We start from the raw sequence: 21828 nt of genomic DNA on the forward strand, positions 1-21828 counted from the left end.
GAGCTGTTTTTATCTACAGAGGGAGCAGGTCCTCCAGCAGAGTCCACCATGTTAAGCATCCATGTTTCTACAGTAGTCCAGAAATAACAACACCATAGTTTCTCCTACACGCTTGGAAGGGGGAAGTTGTATTCAAATGGTTACAACTTCACTGCTAGATGCCACTGAAATCTACACACTGGACCTGTAAAAAACAGTGCTCTTTGGTATAAACCTCCAAGTGTCCTTGAACGCATCAATGATGAGAGTTTTCAAAACAGTCCCTGCTTGCATTGATAATGTAATTCTGACAAAAAGCAAGGCGACCTAATGTTCTATGTGATGGATTATCTATCTCGAGCAAGTGAACTGAAACCAATGGGCGCCTTGAAGGTAGGAAATCAATTCTCCAACGTAATGCTCTATAAAGGGTCGGCAAAGATGAAAAGTCTGCACACTGTGTAGTTTATGGGCTACGTGATGAAAAAACACTTTTTCCCTAAATTGACATTTTGGAAGCCTGTATATATATATATTGTGCGCGTGTTGTGTGTGAGCCCGGTCTATCAGCAGTGTGGTGCAGCAGCTGGAGGGAAGACAGGAGGACACTGCTAGAGGTGATGCTATCACAGTGACGGATTGGATAGTCTGCTCCTCTTCTGTTCTCCCATCACTGTCCTCCTCACTATCTATCACTTACTGCCTACCTTTCTTCTGCGACTCACCCTGGCCTGTCTCCTCACACCTCCACTGTTATTCCCTCTGCTCTGCCTCTTCTGTCCTTTGCTGTCTCTAGCTTACTTCCCCTATTTTCTCACATTCTCTCTATTCATCTCGTTTTCTCTATTGGCCATTTATCACCGCACACCTTTTAAGTGTATACGGGAGGGCTTTTTGTGGTTTTGTTGGACAGCTAAGAATAGACTAGGAGCACGCTGACTCGCCATAGGTTAATATTCCGTGGCGGATTTTTCCACACGTTCTCACTCATGTGAAGTCCCATTGATATATTTCTGTGTGCACAGGGGGGTGTTACTGCAGCTAGAGTAAACTTTAGCAGGGTGCTTGGGGTCAGTGGTCAAGACAGAGCTGTTGCTGTGAGTGTGTTTGTGTGTGTGTGTAGCCCTTGTGAGAAGCAGTTTGAATTGTAGACCTTCAGAGTGAAGACATTTTTGGCATATTTTGGCGAGGACATTTTCACTTCTTCACTAGTTTACTTTAGGTTTCAGACTTGGGTTAAGGGAATCCATAGAATATTTGGGGAAATGGCATGTTGGTCGACACTCTTGTAAAATGATGAAAACATGAAGTAGATGCCAGAAATGTTAAAACAACAATATGTGGTTTTAGGGGAAGAACTATTTTTTCACCAGGAGGTCCCAAAGTCCTGATATCATAGTAAGGTTGCCAGATTTGGTACAATCGTGTGTTTACAGAGACCAAAACCTGGGCTTACTTCCTGTATAAAGCAACCAGTGCTACAGCTACGGCCCTCACCTTTGCCCTCTCTCCACTCCCAACCTGATGTTGGTGTGTGCTAAATCATAATTCAAACCCAGGACCTTCTTGCTGTACAGTGCATATAACTGAACAAGGTCAAATATATAATAGAATATTCCATTAATCAACACATTATCCCCTTGGAAATAGTAAGATTAACAGTACATATAACAAAAAACGAATTCCTTGTACCTGTAATTGAATCTACGCTGTAGCCAGATGTGCCCCTCCCCACAAATGTAACTGCACATGGTAACGCCGCAGACCATAACAACTGCCATTGGTCCCCTTGGCGTGTGTGCGTGTGATTAAAAATCAACTGATATTCAGTTTTTCACAGCTGCTTATTGTAAATACCCAAATAAAGCAGTTTTCTTTGTTTAGAATGTTTTACAATCAATTAATACATGTTCTGTGGTTTCCTTACAAATACAGACCTCACACTGAAAATATCTGGAGGGGGAAAAAAGTCCTCGGTTGGAGTCAAGTCCTCAATTCAAGGCTTAACGTCCCAGTTGCAAAGGGCTTAAAAGTGCAGTAGGCAGGGAGCGAGGAGGTGTCTTTGAGACTTCCAAGAGCTCACAGAGATCCCCTTCTGTGCTATTTGTACCCGTGGTGTGTTTGCACTACATTACAGTAAAACTGGACTCTGCATCCTTGCAGCCTACATTGGTTTCATTAATCTGAATTAAAATCCGAATGAGTTGATTTGCCAAGTGCAATAAACCTCCAGAGTGGATGATTTGATGTAGCCACACACATGGTCAGTTATTATCTAAATACAGGGAAGGAAACTAGTTTCCTTAAACAGTAATAATCTTTCCTCCTCATGGAAATGTTTTTTTCTTCCTACCAGTAATCACAGGCTGGCTCACAGAGGCATGTAGACACCATTATTCCCGAGCCAGAGCCTGTCTCACAGTTAAATGCTGATTCAGAGATCAGAACTGAGGCTGGTGAAAAGGATGAGCAGTGTCCTGCAGTCTGACACAGGGACGGATGACTCAAAGCTAACATGAGCGCTAATGGAGTGTTATTGTAATGGAAGTTATGTGTTCATAGTCTCTGTGTGTCTGTTGTGATGTATCTATGTTTTATAGGATCAAGAAAGGATAGAGAGCCAAGGAAAATCCTTCACAGTAAAAGCCTTTGATGGTCTGTATTTTAAGGTTTAAGGTTTCAGTAAGGGTTAGATTTCAATTATGGGAGATTGAAGTTTATAAACTAGACAAACCCCACCCTCAACATAGAGAAACGAGGGATGAGACAAAAATGGAGAAAAACCAATAAGTTTTCTCTCAACAACAGACAGTGCTCATCAGAAAAATGACAGCACACAGTACGTACGCTTACATTTTCCCAATATGCAACCTCTTTCTAATCATGCAAATGTATGATGGTTGTATTGTATTATGTATGTAGTGTGATGTTGTTATAGGGCTAGAAAACATTGTAGGGAATGGTGGAGGTGGTTCATACAAAACATTTGACTGTGAGACCAGAAACCACAGTTTGTGTCCCATGTCCAATCAACAGTCAACATTGGTTTTGTTTTGTTTGTAACCATGGACACCAGTTTTCCTTAACCTTAACCAAGTAGTTGTTGTTGCATAAACCTCATCAAAGCATTACCATAAAAGTGGAAGATCATAAAACACTTCGATCAACAATTTTTGCAATGTCATTTTGCAATAAAAAAAATGTGCAGTGGATACAATCTGGGATAAATTCAGGAGTCAACGTTTCTAACGAACTAAACCAATTCAATCGTGTCAAATCACACTGCATTGCAATAGGGTTAAATGGATCATATCACATTCGTAGTTGCTTCATATGTATTAGATTGTTGGCAATGCATCAAGATGCATATCACATCTGCCTCAGTGATGGACATGCACACCGCTACTGTTTATAGTACTTTATAGAGTCCGCTTGAAGGACATGTTGTAGTGTAGTGGTCCGTGTGGTCTCAATAAAATGAAGGTACCCGGATGTCTGCACAGAGCCAAAACGTACACACTCAAAATTTAAGTCATGCAGACCCTCACATACTAGTATTTACTCTAAAGTGCTCAAAGGAACAGCTACCATGATAACTGGGTAACTTAATTTGTTGAGGATGATTGCGTTGAGATTGTTCAGCTGTCTTTGAAGGTTTTTAAAAGCACTGACAAACAATGTTGTCTATTGGGTTTATTTTGGCAATGGCAAATTACCTGTTTTGTCATTTATTTTGGAGGACTTGAGCAAGAAAGGTCCTCAATCAGAATGTCATCCTCTTTACACTGCTTATGGGTTTGGGTTGCCTTGGCAGCAGGCTAAGCAAGGCAGCCCACACATCCTTCTCTCCAGCCACCTCCTACAACTCTTCTTCAAGGGTTGCCAAAGCAGATGGGATCTCTCCAACATTCTATCCTGGTTATATCCCAGGATCATTCAGACATGCCCAGAATAGCTCCACAGGGAGGCTTCTAGGAGGCATTCTGGTCCCATGCGACTTGGAGCTCCTTCAGAATGTTCCTTGCAAACAATAGACATTTTGGCTACTTGCACCTATGTTCCCATTATTTCAGCCATTACCCAGAGCTCATTACCATAAGGACAGAAGGGTAGAAGAAAGAAAAGTAAGCCGTCAAAAAAGTTTTCAAATTTCAAAAAATTTAAATTTCTAGAAAATTAATAAATCACTTTTAAGGACATTCCTTGTGTATATCTATACATTTTAAACTTTACATGTGTTATTTAACGCAGTTAGATATTTTTTTACTTTTTGGACGTGAAGAAAAAGGACAAAGTCAGGTTATTATGGTAAAGGGGACGTCGCAGTTTGGTTACGTTTGGGCTTCAAAACTAGTTTAGGATTAGGAAAACAGTGGAATCCATAACTATGTTTTCCTTAGTGTATAATTATCTGAAAATAAGAATCAAGTTGAGTTTTCAGTAACTTAGAAGGAGCCTTATCTACAGACGGCATGGGTCACCTTTGTTTGCCTTTGCCTATGTTTCTACAGTATCCCAAAAGGGACAAACCAAACACTGGCTCTAGATAGGGCGCTATTTCTCACATTGCGCGCATTTTTTGCACATTTTGCGCCCTCTGTAGGTTTCACCTTCATGCTTGGAACGGGAGGGTGAAGCACAGGAGTTGCAATCTTCAATTACACCACTAGATGCCACTAAATCCTACACACTGGACCTTTAAGTTATGTTACATATGTCACGTAAGTTAAATACGTTACACAATAAAGCAAGGTTAGAATAGTGGTACGACCATAAAGCAAAAAAAAATACTTTTGGACGCCAACAGCAGTCTCCTACGTCAAAGTTCCGAAGACATTTGTGCATAAAATGCATGCCGTCTGCAATACAAAAATGCATTGTGATAACATGCAAAATTACTTCAGACACTGGCAGATGATTCATACGCAATTTGGTGATACCAGCAGTTATTGTTGGAAATAGTTTTGAAACATGCTGTGAATATTCATCATGTTGTGGAGAGAGGTAATTTTACTGTTTGAAAATGAATGTATTTAGTGAAGGGAGGAAAAGTGTCTGCATGTGTCTGTGCCACTAGATAATACCTGTCTGGATGGTTTCACCAGCTGCAGATATCCTGCTAACACCACAATCCCTTCACTTTAGTTGAGTGTGTGTGTGTGTGTGTGGTTGTGTTGTGTGGTGTTGTGTGGTGTGTGTGTGTGTGTTTCCTCACACTTCCCCTCTCGCCCTCCCTGGAATTGGCACCCTGGGCCAGATTATGCAGGAACAGAGCGGCAGAGACTGGCACAGACTTGAAAGAAACGTCGCACCTTTCACCCACAGCAAAGAAGCCAAAGCAAGTGTCTGAGTGTTGCTCTGCTGTAAAACCATCAGACCAGAGCGCAGCTATACGCTGTGGGTGCAGGTTTGAGCTGTGTGTGTGGGAAGCTGGATAAGTCATTCTGGGTTTAAAGACAAAGGGATTTAGAGGAGGAGGCTTTTCTCTTTTTGTGTCTGTCCATCTCTGGAGGCTGCATATGAACAGGGCTGAAGAAAAGAGGTGAAAAGAGAGAGACAAAGGGATTTAGAGGAGATGAGCTCCCTGTTTTGTTCTCTGAGAAGATAAACTGTATAGAGAGAAGAGGCAGTATGAGTACGATTTTTTTTCCGTCATGATCAAAGGGAAATTGTGTCAGGATCTTGACATTACAAGCTTTTTTTCCTCAATATCATCAAATTATCACATTATCGGACACAATATACACAGTTCAAATCCAGCTGGGGCCCTTGTTGCATGTCATCCCCTGTCTTTCTCTCTCAGGAAGGCATAAGGCTCATTATTTTTGTCACCAACTCTCACCCAAACTTTATTATAAATCTACATTTGGGTTAAATTTATTTTCCACTGGTTTTCCGGTCCACACTTGTCAAAAGAATTTTCCTGCTGCAAGAGCAACTGTTCGCCGTAGTTCATAGCAAACACAGTTCTCCTGTGATGCTGACAGCTGAGAAAGTGCTTCTGGCTTAAGAAGAAAAGGAGAAAATGAAGAAATGCATTAAGCAACTGCATCCTGCAGAGTAATTAAAAAATGCAATGAAACTTAAATTGGAAATAATGGAAATCCCAACAGTAACTATACAATCAAGACAAACAATGTCATAACAAAATAAAAGTTAAAAATGTTCAAATGTTTGGTTAATTCATGAGCTATATACTGTCTATTTTATCTTCTTCACATTTTTGTAACAGCATGTTTTTTAAGATGACAAAATAATATCACATGCAAGGATACACCTGTCTGCACACATCCAGTGCCAGCTCCACTTAAATACATTTGTGGTTTGCTGTTAGACTGCAGGTTTTGCTCTGCTCATCTCGAGAAAATGAGACATGCAAAGAAATTATAGTCATGTATGGAACTTAATGTTCTGACATTTTAATCTTGTTTTCTTTGGCTTTTTTTTATTCTTAGTGTTTGTTACTGTGGCATTTTGTACAAGAGTTTCCATATATGTCAAATAATAATGACGTCTTCATCCGCTTTTTTGTTGATAAAGTTTTAGTTTTTTAATCTCTCATAGACATATGCATAATACAACACAATGTCGCAGGCATTAAGTGTAGTCATTACGGCACAGTACAGTGCAGTGTACCGACCTAAAAGGAACTGTAATGTCAAGCCTTACGTCAGCGCATACTCAAATGAAAACCATTCAATAGCTGTTGACCTACAGTACGGAAAGGGCTTTGATTGTGAAATATCTTCCTTCATCAATCAGGCTTGTGTGATAGGGAATGATGGGACCTGGGATATGAGCAGCAAGTTTGTTACGTGCAACAAGCTCTAACAGCTTTACTAAAGAAAATAAACTCAAGAATGTCAAGAAAGGACAAGAAAAACACCTATTTTCCTCATTAAACAGAAAAATACAACCGTACACCTTCTGAATTCAGGTTTCTCTCTTATACCGAACTGAGAGCTTGTTAAGTGATCTTAAAACTCACTTCATTCAATATAAAACTGACCAAATCCTCTTTATTAGCCTTTACACTGTTCCAACAATCACCAACTCTTCTGTCTAACTGTCTAACAGAGTTAGATGTGAGAATATTCTGGCTCTACGCACTGTCACTGCCTCTCTGAAGCTTGACCTCCCTCGCTCCAATACCCACTTCATGTCTCTCCTCTCCTCTGCCAGGCTGTCCCTGCTGTCTCCCCATCTATCTCAGAGTTAGAGTCTTGTCTGGATCTTCTGCAAACCACATTATAACTGTATTACCTGTTGTCAAACTAGTCGAAATGAACCCTTTATTCACCGCAGTTAGATGTAAAAATACACTGACTATCATTTTCTGGGGGGCAGAACATTAAATTAGCAAAATAAAATGAAAGAAATCGCCCAAAAACACAATCACTGACACCTGATATAGTCATTCAATTGCCCGACCCTACTTGATGAGACCTTTTGATCCCCGCTGGTCTAGTGCCCTCTGAGCTATACTTTTATAAATCCATCTTAAGTTATGTTTTGTGTCGAGCAACAGAAAAACAACTCATTGCAACCTCGGGTTTTGAAATTAACTGACATCACAGTACATGACTTCTGGGTAATGAAGCCTTCAAAATTCAACCAAATTTTTTCTTGCAACCATATGAAGGAACCAATCTATGAACTTCCCACATTCCAGTTAAAAAACTGACAGTACAGCTGCGTGTGACAAGTAAAAAAAAATCCTCCATTTCACTTTTTTTTTTCTCCCATCACCTCCCTTTCACTTCTTTATCTCGTCTGATTTTTGCTCCCTCTGAGTTAAATACACCATGTAGAGAGAAAAAGGGCAAAGTGCTCATGAGAGGAGGGAGAAACTTTGATGGCTCTGAGGGAAAGTCAGAGCAGTTTGTCATTATCTTGTCTGTGGTGCTATAATTATACCCCCACTTTTCTCTTTGAGATATACTGACACACACATATACACAGAGAGACACACTGGTCTCTACACAAGTAGTTGCACATGCATACAAATGCACAAATGCCTTCAGATGTACAGCAGCACAGGTACACACATGTCACACATATAGTAAACACCTATCAACTACAGTGCAGCGTGCAGCGGCAGCATTAGGGAGTGCTTCTGCTGTCCTGCTTTTCACTGCACCGTTTGAGCATAATGGGTTCAGAATGAAAGAAAAGGCCGAGTGAATGTTTATCACAGGTTTTTGTGCTGCGCTCACAGGCGGGCTAACTTTCCCCTGAAGCAGACATGTCTCTGAGCTCCGGTGACAGGTTTAATGTTACCGTGGGACAGGGAGAGTCGGGCTTACCCAGGTGTCGGATATCCTGGAGATTTACCCTGAAGTGACCACAGCAGAGTTCACTGACCTCAGCCTATTCTGTGTTTACATGTTCATGTGGTATGTGTGTTTATGTGTACACAGTTAGGATTCTTCAGCCAGCTGGTGTGCTGCCACTTTCTTTTAATCAAAGCTGCATTCTGGTGCATCTCGTGGTTATGCAGGTGTGAGAGGGATGGTTTTTAAAAAGCAGGCAGGCGGGGCATTCAAGGACACACCAGAATCAGAGAGGTGGTATTTGGCTACTGAAAAGCAATCCATTCAGAGGCTACTTTATTGGAAAATCTGATGAGTATTCAAAGCAGTCCCTGCTCAAAACTGCATTATTACACAATGATAACAATATTTAAACTAAAGGTCTTGCCATTCTGCAAATAGATTTTCAAAGTGTCCAGATATAAACTTAAACAGTTTGTCCTTAACGGGTTAAATTACACATTAAACTATTGAACCATATGGTCCTTAAAGGGATAGTTCAGATTTTTGAAGTGGGGTTGTATGAGGTACTTATCCATGGTCATCTTCAGTAAGCAGCAACACAGATGCTATGTGCTGTTGTGGAAGGAGGCAGCAGAAAAAAATGGATTTTAGCCTAAAAACATCCATATCTGTTTTAGTGTACGCTATATTAGAGTATATAGAGTATTTTCATCGCTTTACCTTGCCGTCAGACAGCCCTTTCCAACTTATACTGCTCTTTCCAAAAACCACCAAACTCCTTTGACAAAAATAGTAACTTTCCCTGGCAGAACACAGGAGTTGATGGTCTACATGTTCACACAATAACACAAAGAAACTAACTAACCGATCATGGAATCCTGTGACTGTGATTCTTCACTTAAACTCATATTGACTTTTTTACGGAGCTAAAATACATTCTGTTGCTGCCCCCGTCCAAAGCACTGCATTATTTAGTTTCCATCTACTGTAGTTAATGCACTGATTATGGTTACCTACAATGTTTTTAAATGTAATTCTTTCTACAATCTGTGCATGGAAACCTTGGTAAGAGAAAAGCCATGCTTATGTCACATAAACTATAATATAGTTGTGATAAGGTTATCTTAATGTTATGCAGCCAGAGTTGGGGTTAAGGAAAAGATGGAATTTCACTGGACTGTGTTGACTCCATATCAGCCCCTGGGTTGCTGCTCTGAGCTGTCCTCTGGAACCTCTGGACCTTGCTAGTTTTCATTGCAGCTATTCATAAAATGAACACTAAAAGTGAGAATATCTGGGCCTCAGCTTTCATTTTGAGCATTCTTTTTTAAAATCTGCCTCCTGTGAGTCCTCCAACTTTATGGAAGTGCAATACTAAATCACCGGAGTGTCCCTTAGATTCTGAAATTGATTTCACTGCTTAGTTAGACTCTACCCGTGTAGTTCTTCAAAAGAAAGACTGTTGGAAAAGCCTCAGTTAGACCATCATGGGCCACTAAAACCTTCCATTAAAACCACTGCTAGTGAAATTCTTACGATGGTCTGTTAACAGCAGCTTTAGGCGAGGTGAGGCCTCAGGGTACTGCAGCTTTTACAGACAACCATCCCTGAGGAGCTTAGAGTGAAATAAAATCCGCACTACCTAATAAGTTTGGTCGGCAACACTGATTCACTTGTATCTGACTTTTGCTGAAGGGGAAATATCTGGAGTTTGCAATTACATTATTATTATTAGCATTAATTGCTACTGATAATTGATTAAAAGTTAAACAGAAACCCTGCAGCAAATATCGTGTGAATGTCTCTGTGTGTTTGCGTGTTCGTTTGGCTCCGTTGGCCCCCGCAAGGAAGCCCAGTGCTTTTAGCCCTGGGCATACACACTGTGTCCATTCAACAGCTCCCTGCAGTGCACTTACATAACAGGCTTCAGCACAAAAATCATCAATCGGATGATCCCCTGAGTCACATTTTACTGATATGTATGAAAAATAGTACGTACATGTACCATGACCAGACAACCACAGAGGCCTCTTGGACCTACCCCAAACCAGAACAAGAATTCAGCCATTTTGAATTTAGTGGTCATTTTTTGTGGTATTTTAACACTCCTCCTGGGGAATTGATCGGATCGACTTCCCAAATTGTTGTGTGTGTGTGGTGTGTGTGTGTGTCTGTGTGTGTGTGTGTGTGGGTGTGTGTGATCTTCATCACGATGAAAACCTGCGCTATTTGTGACTGTGCTTCAAACGGTGTGTCTGTTGCTTGCTTAGACTTAGACTTGGACAGGTTGTGCATCAAAATAACAGCACTTTTCATCCCAACATTTAATCTGTACCCCATTATTTCCTACAGTTTCCTTTATTTGCCATTGAGGTTCCTTTGATGAATACATTCCCCCAGACCCTCCTTCAGAGCTGCTCAGTAGACGTCTGTGGTCTTCCTGAGCTTTTTTCCAGGTATGAATGTGTCCAACCGCATGAATATGAAGCAGGGCATTCCAGCAAGAGGAGCATGTGTTCTTTGTGTCGTTTCCCCGGATAAATAAAAGGTAAAGAAACATTTCCTCTGGTCTTTTCCGTGTCGCAGTGGGAGCAGGTGGTCAGCGGCTGGCGTGTCACAGCAAGGGCCCGCACGGTCCCCCTCTGCTGGTCCGACTTCTCATAAATGACATTATGGAAAGTTAATGTGCTGTCGGCTTCAGTGGAAAGGATGAATCTGCCTCATAAACTGTCAGCATTGTCAAAGTTTTATAGAAGGGCCTCGCCTTGTTGCCTTTTACAGAGACTCAGGTGGAGTATTACGCACTTGAAAATCAGGTGTATGTGTGTGTGTGTGTTTGGTACAGTTGTGGTACACTGGTAGCTTTATTCCTGCCTGCTCTATGAATGCCAGTCTGTAAGCAGAGAGGGTCAGAGAGACAGACTGCCTTTAGAGCTCAGTGTGTGTGTGTGTGCGGGAGTGTGTGAGAGAGAGAGAAAGAGAGGTGCTTTGATGAATGCTATTGATCTTTGTTCAGATGACTTCACAGCTAGCAAGAAGAGAGAGAAGCTGATGCACAAACAGAAGACGAGGTGTGCAGGTGGATCAGGTTGTAGGAGACAAAATGGAGGAGTAGGTAAGCAGATGAAAAAGGGTTCCTCTTAACCTGCCTTAAAGTGAGGAGAATTTCTTCTGCAGCACTTTGCTTTCGACCTTATTCACTTTGGCAGACAGGGGCATAAATTCACCAATTCTCCTAGACAGGGATATTTTTATATGTCGCCTGTTTGCAGACACTTTCAAATCTTCCAGAGACAGAAGAGTGTAAATACTCGAGAAGCAGCGGCAGAAAATAAACAGGGCTGCACAATTAATTGAGGAAGTGTCTAAATAGCCGTATTGACTGCTGCAAAGTTTAAATTGCAATAGAAGGCTGTTTTTTTGGGGGGGGAAGATGTTTCAGGCATCTTTTCTAAGCAAAGTGGTCTGATGCATCGCAGAATGACTGCACAACAAATCCCAACATATTAGCATTTCATTTCCTCCCCAACAGTATTTAAAACATATTTCTCAAGTTCCGAGGAATACATTATGAACAGAAAGCTGTTTCCATATGTATGGTAATTCAAAGTGTGAATGTACCATTCTGAAGATATATCTCAGTATGATTTCTAGTCACCATCTTAGAGCCCTATCATCAACAAATAATTTTAACAGATTCTATATTGTGGTTTCACAGGGCCAGATTCCACTGTAGAGGGGGGCTACAAACAATATGGAGTTCTGTTAGTAAAACCACTTCATGTTTTACCAGTCATTATTTGCAGAGAGATCCAGAAAATAACCATTCCTTCTGTAATCTCTATCTTTCTTACTTTACAACCATGAGCAGATCAGGAAGAAGCTATTCATTACCGGCATTGCGTCTACAAGACCCCGCGCTTATTCTCAGATCATTTTTCAAACTCATAACAACTTCCAGTAGGACTGATACGGCCGTGGCGGGGGAATTAAGACTTGAAATATGGAAACACAATCTCCGCATTTCCCCGTCATCAGTTTCTCACACATTTTACCAACAAATGCAGCGACCAGAAAAGACGTTGTGGTGGAAGTACAATAGATTCGTCTTGAACTCCTACAGTAGATAAGAAAATAGAGCTTCTTTTTGCATTACAGCGTTGATAATGACTCTTATGGTAAGATTAGGTAATAATGTTTGCATAAGAATGTTCTCCCTCTAGTTTGGATGGACAAGTTTCCCAGAGAGAATGGATGCAGTTGATACCAGAGTGCAAAATCTCATACACACACACCTTCACATTTAAATTAATATAGTATCTGTATGCTGTAACACTAATTCATCAAATAGCGCAGCTGCACGGGGAAACTGCTGAGCCGAAGGTTTGAGGCCATTCTGGGACCTTGACCAATCAGAAAAGATCAAACTAAATTGACCATATTATGTGAAGCTGGTAACTACTTTTATAGCTGTGGTTTTATGACTTTAGCTAGCTCTTATCCGATGCTGACCCAGTAGTTCATGTTCACAGGGGATTAGAGGGGTAATGTGCAAGCAAATATGCAAGTAATGCTATCTGTGCTCCCATGGGAATGGCCTGACATGGCCAGAGGTCAGCGATCCCCATCTCGGCCTCCTCTCAGACTGTATCGACATATCGCCGCTCTCATCTACTCCTCCGCTTTCTCTCTCTCATCCTCACCCTTTCATCAAAAATTGCACAAGAGGCTTGACTGAGCCACTTGAAGAGGAGATAAAATGGCAGAAAGTAATCCTGTGGAAAGGAGAGAGATAAGGAGAGGAACACTGAGGCAGAGCAGGAGATGACAAGATTCCCTCCCTTGTCTCTTTTTCCCATGTTAATTACAGTGTTTGTCCTCCTCTGGGATGGAGGGCCGCACGCTCACTGCTACATTTGCGTGAATCATAGCTTAACGTCTCTGAGCGGTTGAAAAAAGGAAAGATTTTCATCAACAAAGAGCTGCTTTTTGCTATGCGCTGTTACGCCTTAGTGGGCTTTGATGTGTCAGCACATGAATAGGGAGGAGTGGGGAGCACAAAGAGAGAAGTAGGGGGGGCAAAATGAGGCCTTCTTCTCAAGCAGAGATGTTCAAAATCCATCATGCCTTGTCAATTTACACATCCTTCAAAATGCTTTAAAGGACTGTTTGATATGACGGGAAAAGGCGAGGTGAGGTTGAAATGAGGTTTGAAAAAAGCGATATAGAAAGAGTGTTAAAAGGTGAAAGCAGATGTAACGACATGGAGGTGTGAAGTCAGCATCTGCATCAATGCTTTCAAAGAAATAAAGAAAGTCATAAAGTATATATATATATATATATATATATATATATATATATATATATTGTGTTGGGCACAAATCTTGTGTGAACAAGATCCAAGGTGTTGTGCAAACAAGCTGATTATTCATTAACCAAGACCATTATGCACCATTTACCTTCAAATAACAGTTTCACAATACACAAGCATGACTTTGGATTGTAATAGTGAGTCTGTCATTCCCTTCTTTTGCCCTGAAATGCTGTTTTGACTGTGTAACTTTGGTTGCCGGGTCGGAGAAGTGTAGTAACCCTTTACAGCCAAAAGAGGTCACACCACCAACTTCAGCAAATGCCTATTTCATGTGATTATGGAGTTCTGATGCCAAGAAAGCTACTATTGTTGTTGCTGAAGTAGGGTTACCCGTAACTGTAATCAGCTTCCATCGCTAGTTAGCTCTTTAGTGAGCCTGCGAGCACCGGGGGGAGTGTAGGTTTTTAGGCCCAGGGTTTGGGAGGAGTCAGCAGGGAGTGCTGGCTGGATCGAGCCAGGCGATGTGGTGTATAAGTGAATTGCAACAAACTGGTAGGGTGCCAAATTGTAAATACCAAATTCTAACATGATTGTTCTTTAAAGTCAGTGTATCATGTTTTGGGAAGTTCGACCTGACAGAGAGGGTGGAAGATATAGATATGTATGTACCGTATTTAGGTTATGTTTCATTAATCCCCTGAAAATAAGGAGATTGTTGTGTTTTAGTGTGAGTTAGTATATGAGTTTTGTAGCTACGTTGACAGATAGGGAGCAGTCCTGCTGATTTTTACAGATGTCGTTGCCATGTTTGGAATCTCCATTGTTTTAGATATTACGCAGCCAGTATGGGGGATCATATACTATTGATCTGGTATGGGAGTCTGTTGACTATGTGTTGTGACGGTAATAGAGTAGTAGGCGCCTTTGGTGTGTTATTCGTTCAGGTTTCTGTCGGGCCACTAGTAGCTTTCTCTTAGACAGACTGTTGAGAGCGCTGGATAATTTCAGTTGGTTGCAATCTGCAACTTCACCACTAGATGCCACTAAATCCTACACACTGGTCCTTTAAGTTGCGGGCGCAATCTTGTGGGAACAAGATACATATATTGTGTACACAAATCATCATCTGGTGGGTGCAAGATCCATATGTGTGCACACAAGTTTCAAGACTGTACATGAAAGTCTCCAGATTTGTGGAGTAAAACCAATTCAGCCTGTTGGATTCATTTAGCAATACAGTGCATAGTTCCTGAATACTCATAAGTAGTGTTTTTAATATACTCAGATGTCATGGTTCCTTTCCATAGCAATACCCAAACTCACTATAAATTACAAAAACGAACTGCCTAACCAACTGATACATGACTCATACAGTGTGCGTTTCTGTGGTAAATATTATTAAAAATGTGAATTCACAGTGGGAAAAACCCTTCCTTCAATTGATTTTTACATGACTATCCAATGGAGCTAACTGAGATAGTGAAAAATACATTTTACAGACGTTATTTAGAAATATCTCTGATTTTAAGGTCATGTGTTTGACTGTTTCCTTAGAGACTGCCATGTCCTTGTAGCAAGCCATGCACATGATAAATTCGAGTGACTTCAAAGAGAAATACGTACATACAAACCAACTGTCTTCGTATATAGCACTTGGTGGTGGTCCCTGAGTTATTTCAGCATTTAATGTCAGCAGCTTTCCCTCCCTCTCAGCCCTGGTCAGTGTAGCACTGAAAGGCCACACTTGTGAGTGGGATGGAGTGGTAAAGATACACGCCACAGTACAATCAATTTAGATTCCACGAGGAAACCGGGGCACTGCCCTGGAGGGGAATTCAGACCCAGAGGAAAAATAATCAAGAAGCACAAGAAAACATTCCTGCCCTTCAGATGCAAAACCCCCTAGGCTTTTCTCCACCTTTTAATTCCTTCCCAGCCTCCTCCTTTCCCTCCCACCATGGTCCACTTCATCACAAGCGTCATGGTGAATATGAAATATGCCTGAGATGAATGATTGCTGACTGGATCTGTGCATATTGAACACTCAATATCTGTAATATCCTCCAATATCATTATTTTCTTCCATACCCGTGGACTAATCTCATTCATAGCCTGTGGAGCGACTCAGATAGGGGGAAAAGATAGAGTCAATAAAGAGATGAGTATAATAATAAAGGCTGAGATTAATAACTCTCTCGAACTGTCTGTCTGCCTGTCTTCTATCTCTCTCCATCTCTCTCTATCCCTATTTCTGCCTTGATTCAGTTTCATTCATTTTAGAGTGCTTTATTGGCACAGTAAGATTTTCCTTATACTGCCAAAGAAATTATACAGTAACACATATGGCAAGAGGTGTAAAGACAACAAAAGACTATAGAGACAGGAAATAATTTTCTCACAAACCTCTGATCTGTAAAAATAATGTGTTAATATGCAAAAAAAACAGGATAGATCTTTATCTACAGATAGTTACCTCCTGAAAGCCCTTTTGTTTAAATTTCAAGTCTCATTCTCTCCCCCACTCCCTCCTTCTCCATCTTTCCCTGACCAGCCCGAGTTGTCCGGAGCAGCCGTCCTCCACCAGGCCAGGAGGGATCAGGTAGTGGATGCCTGTCGAGTCTACAGTGCATCCAGCCGTAAGCGCAGAGTCCTGACACCCGGAGACCTCAAACACCTTGTGGTGGACGAGGACCATGAGCTCATCTACTGCTATGTTCCCAAGGTGGCCTGTACCAACTGGAAACGCGTCATGATGGTGCTCACAGGCCGGGGCAAATACAGGTGAGTCTTGTGCCTGGCAGACTGTTACTGTAAAAGGGCTTAGAGAGTACTGGGGGCCATTCATTCCCCTTTTTATTGCTCTGTGACAAATACAGGGCATGTATTGTATCGTGTTATACAGTATTCCAGCATGCTGCCCTCATTACACTGAAGGTTTTCGATGGTAGAAGACTGTGAATGCAGATTTGTTTTGCTGTTGTTCCTCAACGTCCTTGTGCCTCTCTTCCACAGTGACCCAATGGAAATCCCTTCTAATGAAGCCCACATTCCTTCCAACCTAAAGACCTTGAACCAGTACAGTATTGCTGAGATCAACCACCGCCTCAAGAACTACCTCAAGTTCCTCTTTGTTCGCGAGCCCTTCGAGAGGCTGGTCTCTGCATACCGCAACAAGTTCACCCTCAAGTACAACTCGTCCTTCCACAAGCGCTTCGGCACCCGCATCATCCGACGTTATCGCAAGAACGCCACGCAGGACGCCCTGCTCAACGGTGCTGACGTCAAATTCAAAGAATTCGCAGAGTACCTGGTGGACCCGGCCACGCAGCGTGACGGCCCACTCAATGAGCACTGGCAGACTGTCTACCAGCTTTGTCACCCATGTCACATCCACTATGACCTGGTGGGCAAGTACGAGACGCTGGAAGAAGACGCAAACTACGTGTTGCGGCTGGTGGGTGTTGGCGATTCCTTGCGCTTCCCGAGCTACGCCAAGTCCACCCGTACAACAGATGCCATGACAGCCCAGTTCTTCAGCAATATCAGCACTCAGCAGCAGTTCCAACTCTACCAGCTTTACAAGTTGGACTTCCTCATGTTCAACTACTCCACACCCAGCTACCTCCGGCTGGACTAATGGAGGACAGAGCTGTGACTCTGAGAATGGCTGCCTTGTTCAAGGAGAGGCAAATTGAGTGAAAGGCGGAATTCTTTGGAAGCAAACTTGATTTAAAAAACTGTTGTCGTACGCAGGCGTGGGGTCTGAAATAGACATATAAACAGGTGCTGAAAGAGAGAAAGGTGTGTGGATGTCCAGTCAACTCTGGGTGATACAGAGAGTGCTGATTGGATGAGAATGTGGGCTAAATGAACCAAACGCATGCAAAGACTAAAATGTGTGGGTGAAGCAGGTCTTCAAGGTGTTTTAAAAGGGGAACTTATCCTCAAAGGACAGACTTGAAGAGGGGATTCTCCTGATGATGTTCTCTACATGTTTAAACAAACTGCTGACGAATTAGGCTGCTTCAGATTCTACAAAGCAAACAGTGGCCTCGCACGCGCCCTGACCCCAATGCATCGTGGGAGCTAAGCTTATCTCCCCTACCCCTGATCAATAGAGAAACTCCGTCAAATTGTAAAACACAATTCATGTCCTTCGCTGCGCTGTCAGCGCGGTGTGCCAGCACCCATCACCCTTGCCCTCATTAGATTTATACATTTCAGAGGGAAACTGGCTTATCACCGCCTCAAGGACGCCCTGTAATAGATGAATACTGACTTCACTCTCAAGACCTCTACAACTGTAACTGTGGTGACATGGCCTTCAGCGACAGGTTGTAATAACACAAGTTTTCACTGGTCTCTACAATTATGATGTTAGCAGATGGGACCTCTTGTGTTACAACAGGCGGACCCCATGAAAACGGAGACTCCTGTTGCAGCAGTAAAGTGTGGAAGTGCTTAATAAATCATTGCCTGTAACACCAAGCATCCTTAACACTTTGAGCTACAGGACATGGTTAGAACGGTACAGGATGCTCCCAAGTGCGTGGGTGCACTAAGAGTCTGCACAGAAAGTCTGAGCTAAAAAGAAAAGAGACAGCCTTTGTGGTTGTGAAAGGGTTAAAGGCACTGGATCTCATAACCCCGCCCTGCTGTGCCCCACCGTGCCCAACCTAGGGGCTCAGTGGACACACCCAGGGCCACACCCACAAAGCCCCTACTCCGACGACCAAAAGTGTTTCAGTAAATTAAGATTATCCTTTTGTCTTCTTGCTTATTTTTGTTTTTATTGTCTTATGAAATAATGCTGCGAGCAGCAATAGAAAAATATTATTTAATTTGTTTTGTTGATTAAAGAGAGAAAGATTTAATTTCTTTCCTGGGCTGAGGAACATTTTAGAAAGTTAAACTGTTGTTAAGAGTTTCTTTTTGTCATGTTGATTTCTTTTTGCCTCCAATACATTATTAGTGCATCACAGCATTTTCATTTTTAAAGGGTGTAAGGTACATTTTAGCCCATGGCTTTGTCCTTCTGTGTCTGGGATCATCAGAGATTTCTGGCTTATTTTACATTTCCTGTTGTCAAATATTTGGTGCCAAAATGGCTGTGAGCGCCTCAGAGATCCACACTCTGTGTTCAGAGTAAATCTTTGCCCCTATATCCAACACTTCCCAAGCAGAACATAAGAACTAGCTGCTACTCTCAGTGTACATATCAACAATCTACTGCCCACGTCACAGCATCAGAGGCTATATCTCATACTGTAATGTGATTAATGTTAGCCACGTTAAGCAATGTCAAGGTTAATAACTGCACTCTCCATCACGCTGTGAATTGGATTACAGTCTGTTGTGTAAGCATTATACAGAAGGGAGAGAGGGAGAGACAGAGTCATTTTGTCTTTTACACCCCTTTGTAAATTCAAATCCACTCCGGCTTCAAAGTGAAGGAAACATTTTTCTGAAAGGCAGCATCTCTTTGTTGCACTTGACAGAATCCTGAAATCAGATTTTTGGTATGCATTTGTTCATGCTGTGTCAGAATCATAATCATAATCAGAAATACTAACTAACCTAACCCTAGTTTTTAAAGGAAAATTCAGGTTTTATTAATGTAGTTTTGTCCATCATTCCTGCTGATAATGATAACATTTGACTCACCAAATTCGGTGTAGAGAAATTGCTGATTCTGTAATACTGCTAGACAAGGCTGGCAGGTTTGTGGTAATTTAATTAATTGTACCAACTGAAGTGCAGGATCAACTGACATGATGAGGGCCTTAAAGTGGGTCTTTAATCTTGAGGCCCTGACTTGGCCCTGTTAGAATCTAATGTTAAGTCCTATTAATATAATATAATATAATATAATATAAAGAAGCCAGCAATTGCCATGGGGCCCCAGAACCTTAGTGGTCCCTGAAAGCCCAAGGGTCACTGTTCACTGGGAATTGATTTGTGGTAATTGACCACAAATCAGTTGAACTTTGTTTGGGGAATATGGAAATATGTATTACTAAAGCACAATATAAACTGGACCCTGCCTCTCGCCCAGAGTAAGCTAGGACTGCAGCCCCGGCAAACCTCTAAAAAGGATAAACAGGTATAGGTAATGGGTGGATAATTGGATGATAAGGGCCTTAACGTGGGTCCTGGTTGAGACCCTGTCAAGTCAGTTTTATTTAAATGGCCCAGTATCACAAATATATCTCAAGGGCTTTTACAATAACACACAGTATAACACTATGTATCTGTAGACCCTTAGTTTGGAGAAGGAACAACTCCGTAAAAAAGTAACAAAAACACTTTAATGGGAAACGAGGGAAAAACAGGACAGACATATACACATGTAGTATTATGTAAATGTGATAAGTAAAAGAGGGGCCCTGTATCTGAATCTAGTTTTAAGACCTTCATTTTGTCAGCTGATGCTGACTTGGTGCATATCAACTAACTAAAGACACTTTTGGGTTACACTATGGGACATGCTGGATTCAGTGTTTAAGTAACTTGAGTTATACTAAAGACTAAAAGCCTTAAGTCTAAGTCTCAGGACTACTCCTTTCCTAAATCTACTTACACAACAGTTTTTTGGAAGTGCAATAATTAATAACTGGGGTGTCACATTTAAAGTCATTTTGTAAACATACAGTTTTGCAATGCATGTTTTAATGGATCAGATCCAGGTCCACTTCACTATAACGTTGTGTCTAGTGGTGACCCCATGTCTTTAGAATGAAGCTTGTGAATGAAATGTCAGCATAACAAAGGTGTGATGACCAAATCTTACATTATAAATAGACAGATATTTCATTTTTAGCTGCAAACCTCTTCCTGGAGCTTTTGAAGTATTATTACTGTGTACGTGTGGGTTATAATGAGAGAACAGCCTTGGTTTTTTTTACCCGCACTCACACATCTGGCTCTAATAAAGGAGAAAAGCTACTGGCCTGGCCTGTAGCCCCGACCGTCGTCCTCCTAAAGAAACAATGGCTATATTCTCAGCACGGCCTCCTCCTGGGACAAGGCGTACAAAAATACACACACACTCAGCTTGCACATTAGCACTCCTGCTGATGCTGATGCCACGCAGCATCTTACTCAGCAGTTGTAAGCAGAGGCACGGGCGGGCAGCACCTCTCCACTTAAACACACTGAGCCTCGGCTTAAACTGCTCATTTAACCCCCAGAATGGAAGATGGACGATACACAAAGGACTTCTTAGCCTGAAAACAAGCCATTACAGAGGCCTCTCTTTCTACTCTCCCACCTCTAAGAGTGGCCTCCTGTATAAAAAAAATAACAGAAGCAAGTCACTGTCAATGATCCCTACCGTTCCTGCAGGAAAAGGGCAGCCTGCTTAAGCAAACAGAGTCGGTAAAAAAGTCCCTACGGGGAACTAAGCGAGCACCGAGAGGCCCTGGATGATTTTCTGCCTTTAGAAAAAAACAAACAACCGCATTTGGAGTACTTTTGTCCCTATTCTTAACTTCTCCGTCTGCATAAATCCAGGCCTGTACACTGCCCAGTGTTCTCATACTGTAGGTGTGTTCATATTCAAGTCAAGCCAGCAGGTATATATTTATTTTGTTTTTGAACGATGTCTATTATCAGACTGAATTACTTGTTTACTGTACTGCTGAAAGAACACAGGAAGGCTTCTAAATATATCTGAGGGAGTATTTCTCTCAAAGAGGATTATGTGATTTGTGCTTACGCTTTATTTTGTTGTTTATGCACAGATTAGCACACATTTTATATTCAGTAAAGCATAGAGTCATAGCAGGTACATATCATTACCAATTAAAGGGATAGTTGACAATTTAGGAAATGCGCTTCTTTGATACCACTGTCATATCTGTTAAACATGGAGCCACAACCAGAAGATAGTTAGCTTAGCTGAGCATAAAGACTGGAGCAGCTAGCCTGGCTCTGACCAAAGGTAAAACAAGACTAAGAGTCTACAGCCATGCTAGCGGCTTGAGGAGGTTATACTTACACACAGCAGAGATTTGGGCTATGCTAATGTCAGCATGCTAACAGGCTCACAGTGACCATGCTAAAATGCTGATGTATAGCAGATAAAATGTTTACCATGTTCATCCACACTATATATAAAAGTACAGCTGAGACTGATGGGAATATTTAGGAATCTAAAGTATTTAGGCAAATACATTTTTATCTGATGAGGATGATGATGATGTTTATCTCATTTTTGTTAGTGGTAGTCTTTATGCTAACCGGCTGCTAGCTGTAGCT

General features: G+C 41.7%; 1 protein-coding gene across 1 annotated transcript in view; it reads left to right on the plus strand.

Moving 5' to 3' along the window:
- Positions 1-20907, plus strand: part of chst11 (carbohydrate (chondroitin 4) sulfotransferase 11) — an 84133-nt gene extending 63226 nt beyond the window's left edge. Inside the window, exons 5-6 of the mRNA XM_035681192.1 lie at positions 16121-16350; positions 16582-20907. Coding sequence (XP_035537085.1) covers positions 16121-16350; positions 16582-17206 — 855 coding nt within the window. The 3' untranslated portion in view covers positions 17207-20907. The remainder of the gene's footprint in view (positions 1-16120; positions 16351-16581) is intronic.
- Positions 20908-21828: the final 921 nt, after the last annotated feature.

The sequence above is a fragment of the Morone saxatilis genome, unplaced genomic scaffold (genome assembly GCF_004916995.1).
Source record: "Morone saxatilis isolate NCDOM2014 unplaced genomic scaffold, NCSU_SB_2.0 Contig10, whole genome shotgun sequence".
Lineage (NCBI taxonomy): Eukaryota > Metazoa > Chordata > Actinopteri > Moronidae > Morone > Morone saxatilis.